Source organism: Micropterus dolomieu, linkage group LG14, assembly GCF_021292245.1.
Source record: "Micropterus dolomieu isolate WLL.071019.BEF.003 ecotype Adirondacks linkage group LG14, ASM2129224v1, whole genome shotgun sequence".
NCBI lineage: Eukaryota > Metazoa > Chordata > Actinopteri > Centrarchiformes > Centrarchidae > Micropterus > Micropterus dolomieu.
In genome coordinates, this window is record NC_060163.1 from 2,718,038 (window position 1) to 2,729,354 (window position 11,317).

The 11,317-nt window shown below is 40.3% G+C and overlaps 3 protein-coding genes across 4 annotated transcripts in view; 2 read left to right on the top strand and 1 right to left on the bottom strand.

Annotated features, from left to right (window-relative positions):
• acbd4 (acyl-CoA binding domain containing 4) overlaps positions 1–10,399 on the bottom strand; it is a 62,949-nt gene extending 52,550 nt beyond the window's left edge. The window contains exons 1-8 of the mRNA XM_046068016.1: positions 10,177–10,399; positions 9,377–9,506; positions 8,779–8,899; positions 6,839–6,923; positions 6,447–6,567; positions 4,787–4,927; positions 3,552–3,649; positions 2,993–3,203 (exon numbers count right to left, since the gene is read on the bottom strand). Coding sequence (XP_045923972.1) covers positions 2,993–3,203; positions 3,552–3,649; positions 4,787–4,927; positions 6,447–6,567; positions 6,839–6,923; positions 8,779–8,899; positions 9,377–9,467 — 868 coding nt within the window. The 5' untranslated portion in view covers positions 9,468–9,506; positions 10,177–10,399. The remainder of the gene's footprint in view (positions 1–2,992; positions 3,204–3,551; positions 3,650–4,786; positions 4,928–6,446; positions 6,568–6,838; positions 6,924–8,778; positions 8,900–9,376; positions 9,507–10,176) is intronic.
• Positions 1–11,317, top strand: part of tmem94 (transmembrane protein 94) — a 339,697-nt gene that overhangs the window by 127,786 nt on the left and 200,594 nt on the right. The gene's annotated exons all lie outside the window — the stretch shown is intronic.
• The window catches only part of LOC123982476 (1-phosphatidylinositol 4,5-bisphosphate phosphodiesterase delta-3-A-like), a 37,795-nt gene continuing 34,925 nt past the window's right edge, over positions 8,448–11,317 (top strand). For both annotated transcript variants that reach the window (XM_046068007.1, XM_046068008.1), the window contains exon 1: positions 8,448–8,554. The gene's annotated coding sequence lies outside the window, so the exon portion shown is untranslated. The remainder of the gene's footprint in view (positions 8,555–11,317) is intronic.

The following is an 11,317-nucleotide window of genomic DNA, read 5'->3' on the forward strand; positions in this document are numbered from 1 at the left end:
CTGTACATGTTGCCGACCAGCTTAGCAACATGGACTGGAGCAAGAGTTTCAGAGTGGTGAGTTATTAATCTGTAACAAAAGTATCTTTCATCCATAAATTTTTAACTGAGCTCTGTCTCTACATCACAGGAACAACTTTATGTCCACTGACTGTCTGGAGGGTAGCTGGTGTTTGGAAGGGAGACGAGAGCTGTGTGCTGCAGCTCACTGTTTTTCCACCGGTCTTTTTGAGAGCGTGTCGGAGTAGCCGCTTGGCGAGCGTTATGATGCGCATTTTGCTGTGACCTCACAGGGATGAAAGGGAAGCGACTGGACTACAAACGAGCTGTTTTCAGGCGGTTCAGAGCAGAGTTTTCTGTGGGAGATGGGAACTCCCTTTGGGCTGGACCAGGGGTGTTTTTAGGACTTAAAACTTCACATCTTCATATAATAATTGATCCTCCACACCCCCCATCCCAAAGCAGTAAAGCAACAGTAAACATCCTCTACTTATACGGCACAACAAACCTCACAACACCACTAACAACTGTCTCATTTTGATGTTGCTAAATTGTAATGTCATGTGTCTAATTATAATAATATAACAACTAAACTGCGACAGTATGAACAGGGGGGTCTGGGGTCAGAACATTTTGAGTGTTTTTTTGCACCAGTTTCTGCCTTTTCTGCATCAATTTATTGTGGAAATTATTTATGTAAAAGGGACACACACAATTCAGGTAGCAGCAGGGGGCTGAATCTTTGTGAGCCGGTTTCACTGGTTGCTTTTAAGTGACTTGAAGGCTGGCAATTCTGCCGTCAGATGTTATGACTGATTACTCGGTTGATCGTCTTTGTTGCTGAATTGCGGTGAATATTTGAGAACATTTTGATATTTTAAGACCTTGTAACTGATTATTTATTTCCATCTTAAGTGTGCAATTGTACTGCTGCCTGCCTTGGCCAGGACACCCTTGGAAAAATAGTTTTTCTGATTTAATAAAGGTATAAAAAAACAATTTAAAATCTAAAACTGTAACAGAATATAATGCAGAGCAGCTCTCAGCTTTCAGATATGTTTCTCCTGTAGATCAACTTTTAATATCATCACTGCTGAATCTACACACACGCAGGCCTGACTGATTGAGGTAACCTCTTTAAATGTGCATGTGGCACCTTTTTAAATAATAATTAAATCATTTTTATTCAGTGATAAACTCCTGGACTTTAATAGCTCCTGTGTTTCAGCAGGTTTTCTGCTCATGTTCAAAGTTCTGCACATTCAGAATCTACCTGGGTTCTCTGACATTTCCATTTGCAATCAATCCGCGGTCCACCTGTGTGCCACACCGTGTGGAACAACCCGTTGCACCACTACTATCCATGGTAGTGTGGGGATTTAATTCTTGTGTGTTTTGCTGTGCAGGCTCACAGCCCCTATGTGTCCACATGAGGAAAGGTCAAGATAGGCTATCAGAGTAAAAATGGACTGTCTATTGCATCAGACTAGGCAACTTGATGAGTTTATTTTTTGAGTAGCCCATTAAAATATTCCTGCAAATGCAGTGAAGAAGCTGATTACCTGTAATTTAGCTATTTCTACAATTATTTTCCTTTTTCAATCTCCATGAAGGTGTTGATAAGATCACTTTAAAATATAACTTTTGCTGTCCAGCCAACTTTTGTTGCCTGTGCCTTTTACTATGGAGATGTAGCCAACCAAACCGCTTGCTTTGCAGTCGCACAGGCTGCCAATACAATCTGATTATTCCTTAAGCATTTAAATAACCTTCACAATGCAAAGAATTATTGTGGCAGCAACACGAGAGCAGCTCGTTGTTGAAGCAGGTAAACCTACATACAGAGGAAGCTGTGCGCCATGCGTAAAGCCCAACAGAACTATTTTATCCGCCATATTCTCTCTCTGTGCATCTCAAAAATAAATAACAGCTGGTAGCTGCTGAGTGAAAAATCAGTTTCACCGGCGACATTCTGTTTAAGGACTCACCGTCAGACATCACTATAAAACAAATAGTAACCACTGCGTATTAAAGAAAAGAAACAGGCTAATGTCCAAAGCGATGCTCTGATCAACAACAGGACATATATATCATATATATAATATATCTCCATCAATGCAGTGATCGTCTGACATAGATCTTACAGTGTGTAGTCTTCATTTGCTCTGCAGAGACTAAAGACGCTTTAATGCACCGTTAATGGAAAGTGAAAGTATTAATTAAGAGTAGGCCTACATTAGATGTACCCACCCCTGCTGCAGACATCATCACTGCTGCCTTCAGCTAGAAGGAACAGCAGCACAAAAGAAAAGTCTGTAATATTGAGGCACTTTACTGCACCGGCCTCCAGCAACTTCTTTTTTCCTCCCTCAACATTTCTATCGCCTACATTTTGTCCGCGACTGATGTGGACTGTGAGTGATTGACTGGTCTCTTAGTAAACCGCCTCCTATATGAGCCAGCTCCTAAATCGCCTGAGCCAGGAAGGCAATGTGAAATAAAACTTTACATTAGGAAAAGGGAGGGAGGGGGGGTGTATAATACATCCTCTGCCTATCAGGTGATTAACCTCACCACCAACCCACACAAGGTAATTTCAGCGCCTCTGATAAAGTGCAGCTCACAGCTTCAGGTGGAGCAGAGAGGACAGACACAGAGCTACAGCTGGATCATCTTATTCTCCGCTTATTTGCAGCAGAATAAATAATAATAATCTCCCACGCGCTCACACGCACGTAACGTTAGTTAAGCCTGTAAAGTTCAATTTTCGGCCTTTTGTTGTTTGATTTTTAAAAATCCTTCTGAGGTCCGGGGCTTTTCAAAAAAAAAGGGCTAATGACGCCGCTTGGCTGGACTTTGAGCTTTTCCACTTTGCAAACCTGTTACATGCACAAAAAAGATATATAATTCAATAAAGGAGAGGGGGAAAGGCAAAAAGCAGAATACCACCTCTTTAATATTAAACACTGGGCTTTCATAGTGTAGCAACTTACGGTCTCTCCAGTTTTGGGAGGAACCGTCCCGCCCTGTGTCTCGACTCCTTCTGATGGGACCCTGACCCTTTCCGTCCTCCGCCCCCTCTCCACCTTGACCCGCTCCGACCTGTCTGACCTCCAGACCTCCTTCCAGCTGATGGCTCTGAACCAGAGATGACTCCAAGGACTCGTGACTGTTGTGAAAACCATTCGACTTGACAACTGGAATCTGTGAACGCAAATCAATCTTTCAATTGTTTTGCAAATAAACTCTATTTATACTTTTCATTAATTACTTTTCCATTACATTTACTTATTCAGCTGATGCTCTAGAGCAACTAGGAGTTAAGTGTCTTGTTCGGGGAAAGATTTGTTGATGTGTCGCAGTGGGAATCAAAACCTGGCGACACATCCTCCAACGTGATGCACTTCATTATTTACTATTAAATTCATGTTCGTACTCATTGGGGTAGTAATTGTACTATGTCTGATATCTGCAGTAAAATTAATTTGCTCTGTATACTGCCAATGCCACACGTGCTGCGTCCAGCTGTTGTGGGATGTGAGTGAGTCATACCTTGATGTTGCTGAGATGCTCCACTGAATCCACAGAGTCACAGAAAATCTCGCTCTCTGAGTCGCTGGTCAACACCAACCCCTCGCACGCCCCAGAGTCTGCAGAAGCACAACAAACATGTCGCATATATGTTATAGAAGGCTGAAAAGTCCATTGATCTCTGTGTTAGGAAAAAATGATTCATGGATAATAAAAGGGATCATTATAAGAAGTGTAACTTTATGATATATTTTATATATATATATATTTATACTTTATGACACATAATTATGATCCACAACGGCCCCGTTCACATTGCAGATGTGCCCTGACTTTACAATAACAAACGTTTACAGCTGGACAATGTGTTTGTGCTGAGGGTGAAAGATTAGACCACACCGGAAAAAGTCATAGTTACTTTCTAAAGAGTTCTCCAGTCTCTGCATGAGGTGGTGACTAATCCGCCCCAGACTCCCTTAAAAAAAAATCATGTAGTTTTGTGAGTTGTTGAGTTAGGGGAAACTATATAAACCTTGTGAAACACTGTCTACTACAAAATAGTTATTATCAGTCCCCTCTTGTAAGGCAAATTTAATGCATGGCGTTATTCCTTTCTTTGTATAAATATATGGTCAGTTTGTCCTGGGGTGTTGCAGTACCAGCGTGTAAGCTGCTCAGTCACTTGACAGCAGATCAGCTGTTCAGATGAGTGCTGGCACAGCGCTGCACAGACATTTTTTTTCTTACTGTATACCCGTTGTCCATGACAGGACTTGATTTCTTTTCACTTAAAAGCTGATAGCTAAATGAGAGGTATTGTGTAATTTTGCGATTCGTAATCCGAATCGATTATTCGTTTCAATAGTCAACAGAATAATAGACAATCAATATCAAAATAGTAGTTAACTTCCGGTTTAGAGTCACCTCTGTTCCCTCATGTTAAATGTCAATATAGCCAAATAGCTGTTGTCATTAACCTGGATATATATTGATTTTGTCACGATTATAGAATGAGTTTATCAGTGTAGCTATAGTAAATTCAGTCACCTGTATTAGTACAGACAATCCCAGAGAGCAGGAGGAGACTGTTAAAGGGCTGTCACTCTGCAGAGTAACCAGCTGTGTATGTAGTGTCCAGTCAGTCAACAGTGAAGTAAAGAAGACGTCTTTCTCTCTGCTCTAGCCTTCTGTCTGATCACTTGTGTGTTCTAGACAGGAAGAGAAGTGTGAACCGTCAAGCGCCTTCCATTACATACCATTAGTGGTGGTTTCAGCAGTGAGTTCCATAACCTCAGGGAAGTTGAAGTCCTGATCTGGCTCTGCAGCCTCTGGAACAGAAGAATCTTCTTTAGGGCCGTCCTGCTTCATCTCGGCCGGAATGTCGGCATGCTCACTGCCTTTAGGACCAACAGTTATGGACACAGACACATTCATTCATTCATTTCCTACAAGGCTGAGTGACAAAGGAAACTGCAGACTACATGCTTGATAGTAGAGAAACTAATAGCTGTACAGTTTACCAGCAAAAGTTCAAATGAACATTTACATTTACTAATGGTAAAATCCAACCCCACTTAAACTGCTGAAACCGTTTGACACAGATAGTATTCTGACAATATCCTGACCATTACAAAAGACACTGAGTGTATGGTAGCAAACCCCAAAAGTAAATGGAATCTGGGGAATGTACTTTATGTCTCACTAATTAGGATAATATTATAATATAATCCGAGTCATACATTCAGGCTTCTCATGATCAGTGTAAGCATGTATCCAGGTTTGGTAAAGACCTGCTGCCCAAAAGAAACCATCTGATTAATCCACCAGAATAATTTAAATAAAGATTTATTTGCTGTAGTGTGTGAGAGGGATTTCAGGATCCTGAGGTGTACCTCACCATCACAGTTTGTATGTACCACTACTTTTGGAGCTGCATTCATTGACTTTTTGGCCACATTGGGCCAGCACAGCAAGCTGAAAACACAACATTGACATATTATCATAGCCAAACCAGTAAGCAAACAGTGTACAGTCATGTTTGTGTCCACCTGATGAATTTCAGTACATATTATATTTTATGAGTATTTGGCTCTTTAGCTGCTAAATGCTCCGCTATGCTCATCAGCTGGTCTTCCTTACTGTGTCTGTCTGCTGTTTGCTGCTGAGCAGGTGGTGTACGGTGGCTTTTAGAGATTTTTCACTGAACAACTGTCTCCTACTGCTGGAAACCCGGCTGCGTTTGCTGGCCAGAAAACTACAATGAGGCTAAAATGATCCACAGAACTGTAGAGGTGGTGCTGATTCTCTGTGGTTTTTGTCAATGATCCAGTCATTCGATCTGTTGTTAATGTGAAAAAGAAGGAATTAGTGCAGCTTAAAGTAGCAATGTGCCAGTTAATTATTATTAAATAATTTATACTTTTGGATTAATGGAAACGCTCATTTCATAAAAACATTTATCTTGTTATGTCTATGTATAGAAGCCACAAGGACAGAAATCAGATAAAATGTGTTTCTGAGGGACTTTGGGTAAAGGGGCGCAGTTTTGAAAGCAAAGGGTGATCACACCAAATAATGATTTAGATTTTTCTTCTGTTCACTCACTTTGCATTTTGTTAATTATTAAATCTAATCTATTTTTCAAAGCATTCTTACTTGACAGCATTTCTTCCCAACCCCGCCTAACCCTCTTGCACAGTCCTGTATGTGTGGAGTGCATCAGAAACAGTTCAGGCTCCCAACAGACACCTTGTTTACTAAAATTGGTCGGTTCATCAGAGGTGGAGCACACTGACGGGGCAGATCTAATTTCAATTGAACTTCTAATCAAAGATTATTATCTGCCAGCAGATCTCAAAGCAGCCCCCCAGCTGTTTGGTTAGTGCCGGTTAGAAACAGATCCTCAGGGTCACTGACCTTCTCTGAGTTTGAGCAGTGACTCTGGAGGCTTCGGCATGTCGTCTATCACCCTGTAGAGAGGTTCGAAGTGGTGGAAGAGTGAGGCTGTCTTCTCATTCATGGGCATGGTGTCAATGACCTGCATAGTCAATGGAAATCTATATTTATCACAAGATTACTAATTACAAGTCACTATGTTCATCTGACCAGGCAGCATGCTGCAGAACGACCTTTCACTTCTCTTTTTTGGATCCAAGAAAAAATTGGGTATACATTTTTGGAGACATTAATTAAAATGTAAACAGATTATTATTATTCATTTTTTACATCTGTGGTGTGCAGATGCAAACATGGCAGAAATACTACACCAACGTATGGTACATTGAAATATCTGAATGAAATAAATGTACCTCCTGTGCTACTTTCTTCATCTCATCCACATATGCTGCCATGGCACCCTCCCTGCTCATGTCACCCAGGTGGCTCCAGGCATCCCTAACACATACACAAGAACAATCTAAATTTTAAAAAACACAGTGCACATCATCTGATTAAACGACAGTACTTCCGCTCATGTACAGTGTACTGCTCTCTGCTAGGCCAAGTGAATTTTTAGCCAATTGACTTAGGCGGTTTCCAGGTATTACAGTGTCAGGTTCTCTGTGATGCCGTTTCCCAGGAACTTAAAACTATTCACCTGCTCCACTGATGCAGACAGGAATGTGTGTCTTAATCTCCTTGGTTTTGCTGACGTGGTATGACGAGACACTTTGCGCACGAGATCGAGACTAGACGAGATTTTAAAACTATATTTAAGAAATCTTTAATGTTAAATTATATGAAAATATTGAACAATAAACACTTCATTTTGGGCATTCAGTGAATTTTTTTGCACCACTTTAAGTTAGTCTTTACTTATGTAAAGGAAACAAAATTCAGGTGGCAGGTAATTACTTAAAAAGTAACAGAATATAATGCAGTAAGACTCAAGCATTCTGTGTTGCTTTCAGATCCGTTTTTTCTGTAGATCAACTTTTCTCATGTAATATCATCCCTGCTGAGTCAGCACACATGCAGGCATGATTTAGTTTACCCTCCTGATTGAGTGTTTTGTTTGGGAAAGTAACCTCTTTAATGTGCTTGTGCAAGGCTTTTCGCCTCAAAAAAAAAAAAAAAATCATTTTAATTGTTTAAAATTTTCTGCACATTCAAAACAGTCTGTGTTCTCTGACATGTCATGAAAAAAGTTGTAATATTAACATCATCATTTAATGAGAATTCATAATATTTTTTAGGTCTACCTGCCCTATACTCGGATGTGCATTAAGTTATCCCGTTCAGACTGTCTAACACAGAACCGTTTGGGACTGTACTGGAAGAGAAAGGAGTTGAAAACCAAAACTAACTGAACAAACTTGATCAGGTATAAATCTCACCACAAATCATATGTTAATTTCAGCACCAGAGTTGTGGGACAGAGATACACTCATCAACGTCAGAAAAGGAAGCGCAGGGATCGGATTAAGTGCAGCAGACCTTGAGAAGATCACTGCCCACAGAAGCGAGATAAGAGCTAAACTAACCCTGCTTGGACCTAAGGAAGCAAGCTAGAGCGATCACACAAAACAAAAGCCAATTTCAGCCCTGGGAATAAGCCATGACTTTGGCAAGTACAGTGGTATCTAAACCCAGATCTGGCTGGAGGTACAGTAGTCAGCTGGACACATTTGTAGCTTATGTTAAAGCACAAAAAGTCCAAGTTGAATCCATTCCGGTACTTTTATATAAAGTAACTAACACACAGAGAGAACACCACACCAAGCTCCATGCAAAAATGTAGCAACCTTGAAATAACAGAAATGTGATGTACAGTACAAACAGCATGGCATTCTGTGGGGAGACGAAAGAAGAGGACTTATCAGAACAACCAAATAGCTGGTGTATGTGCTACTAAATAACTGAGCTGACTGATTACGAGCGGTGCTTAATTTGTGCCGGAGCAAGCCAGCGCGGTTCCGGTACCTCTGAGTTTAAGTCTTTTGCGCTCCGGCACCTCTAAAGTGTGCTCCGTCACTGCACTGCCCTTCTACACAAATAAAATACAAGATTTCATCCAGCCTAATAGGGTAAGTCCAATGGATTTCCTTGTTTACTATTAGATTTGGTAGCTAATAATGATTTCTGATCGCCCTTTAAAACAATCTGCAGGTACACAATCCGTTTTAAATAATTCATTATTTGATTGTAAATTAATAATTACACATTTCACGCGCTCAGGCACCTAATAAATTTACAAATTAAGCACTGATTACAGGGATATACAAGCTAACACACACACACAAATACAGACCATTTGTATCGGCCCACTGGGTCCCAGAAGCCGGGTCGGGGCACTGTACAGGGTCCACACACTGCCTGCTTGTACAGACTGTAGAAACGCAGCATGACCTCATAAGACGGCCGGTAGCAACCTGCAGGATCACACAGACATTTATCAGGTTTTTCCCTATTTCCCTAGTTGTCTGGAAAAATGGAAACAGAAGGAGAGTGCAGATCATTAGATGGTGCCTGCAAGACATATTTTCCACTTCAGAAGTAGTTTTAAATAAAATATGCAGCTCACTCTGTTATGAAAATAGCTTTACACCAAAGTCAATCAAGACATTTGTTGACAATAAATATTGGATGGAATATTTAACAACTCATAAAGAGCCACACTTCAGTTTGACTTGCATGTATTATTATTATTATTATTATTATTATTATTAAGTGACAGTATTCAGTGACACTGCACTGTCACTGAATACAGGCCAACTGCCCTGAGGCCTTACAAGGTTCAAGCCTACAGCAAAGATACAGTTCATGAACAGTTTCTAAGGTCTAACAAGCAACAAACTTTCAGTCACATGGTGTGAGAGATTATGTGATGGTGTTAAAAGGCTAAATACCATTTTTGGGAAGGTTTTGGATGACATCCACAGCAGCCTGAAACTGTTTCTGGTGATCAACCACAGGCTCTGCCATAGCCAGGACCGGCATGACACTGACTTGTTTAACTGGCTGGAGGGACGAGGGGAGCTGAGAGAGCACACAAACACAGCGGCAGCATCAGTCAGTCAGGATAGTAGAATCAGAAATTATGCAACCGTGAACACCATTTACTGTATTTATATCTTGCTGCTTCTTTACATTTGTGACAGGGTCATACACAACAGCAGTCTGACCCTTCAGATACAGGTCACTTATATTTAATCTGAAATATCTTGAAACAGGCTCCTTTATCATTTCTTATTAGAATTTGTAATAATTCGCTTTCATTTCGCGAGTTCAGTTTATTTTTCTCTTTCAGAAAACTCTAACGTTAATAAAAAACGAAAACATGCGGACATACTACTTTGTATAGGCACTTTAATGTTGTTTTCAACAGAAGAGGATCGTTGGGATGCGTGTTAACCTACAGCCGTAAAGCGTAATTAACATAAGTTGTTCTGATTATAGCGCTGTTTGTTGTTATTATGCTAATTTCAGCAACAGAACACTTCCCAATTGGTTCAGCTTAAGCATAAACATGATATTCTACTGCATATCTCTGCTGAAAAACGTCGTATCACTGAATTCAAGTTTGGTTTAATAAGACAAAACAAGAATGCGAAGTGCAGCATTGAGGAGTTAGCTGAGCTGGCTAACTAACAAGAACCCCGGTGTAAGTTAGCTTAGCACTGCTGGTTAGCTTATGAACTTGACCCACCTCACAGGCTCTGCGTCCTGCCAGCTGTCATCACCAACACAGACTGTTTGGTCCTAACAGAGAAATCACAAAAACACCTAAATGCTAACTGCACCGTATAGAAAGTGTAGCTTCGACTGTTTGTGGGTTTGCTTCAACGAGAACGTTTATTTCCGAAGCTGCTCGTGGACGTTATCTATCGACGAGACTGACCAACCGTCTCCGGCCACTCCGAGTAGACGACTTCCGTGCTTCCGTGTCAACTGTTTAAATCACATGACACCTGCTTGACCACGCCCCTTTACAGTTAAAGTGGCGACCATAAAAATCTCTCTCTCTCTCTCTCTCTCTCTCTCTCTCTATATATATATATATTTAATATATATATTATGGCATGCCGTTTAGGAAATAATATATATATATGAAGTTTGTCAGTCTGAATATATGGAATGGAAGTCTGAATATATTTAATGAAAGTCTGAATATATGGAATGGAAGTCTGAATATATTTAATGAAAGTCTGAATATATGGAATGGAAGTCTGAATATATGGAATGGAAGTCTGAATATATGGAATGGAAGTCTGAATATATGGAATGGAAGTCTGAATATATGGAATGGAAGTCTGAATATATGGAATGGAAGTCTGAATATATGGAATGAAAGTCTGAATATATGGAATGGAAGTCTGAATATATGGAATGGAAGTCTGAATATATGGAATGGAAGTCTGAATATATGGAATGGAAGTCTGAATATATTGAATGAAAGTCTGAATATACGGAATGGAAGTCTGAATATATTGAATGGAAGTCTGAATATATGGAATGAAAGTCTGAATATATTGAATGAAAGTCTGAATATATGGAATGGAAGTCTGAATATCATTGATATGAAGTGTGACACTGTTAGTGAATCAGCAAGAAAGTGTCCAACGTCCGCAATTTTGAGCAATGAAGAGATTATAAAAACACTGGCGAATGCATGTATGAGCCAAAATATTGGAAACCACATCCAGTACCGTTCTCCTGATCTAGAAATGTATTCCCTATTATCGTGGAAGACCAAATGCAGGAACCCTCCCAGTTCAGGCAGTTCCCGTTTATCAGGCAAACTGAAATATGCCTTTAACGTCACAGATGCCCCCCACAACAACCCCTAT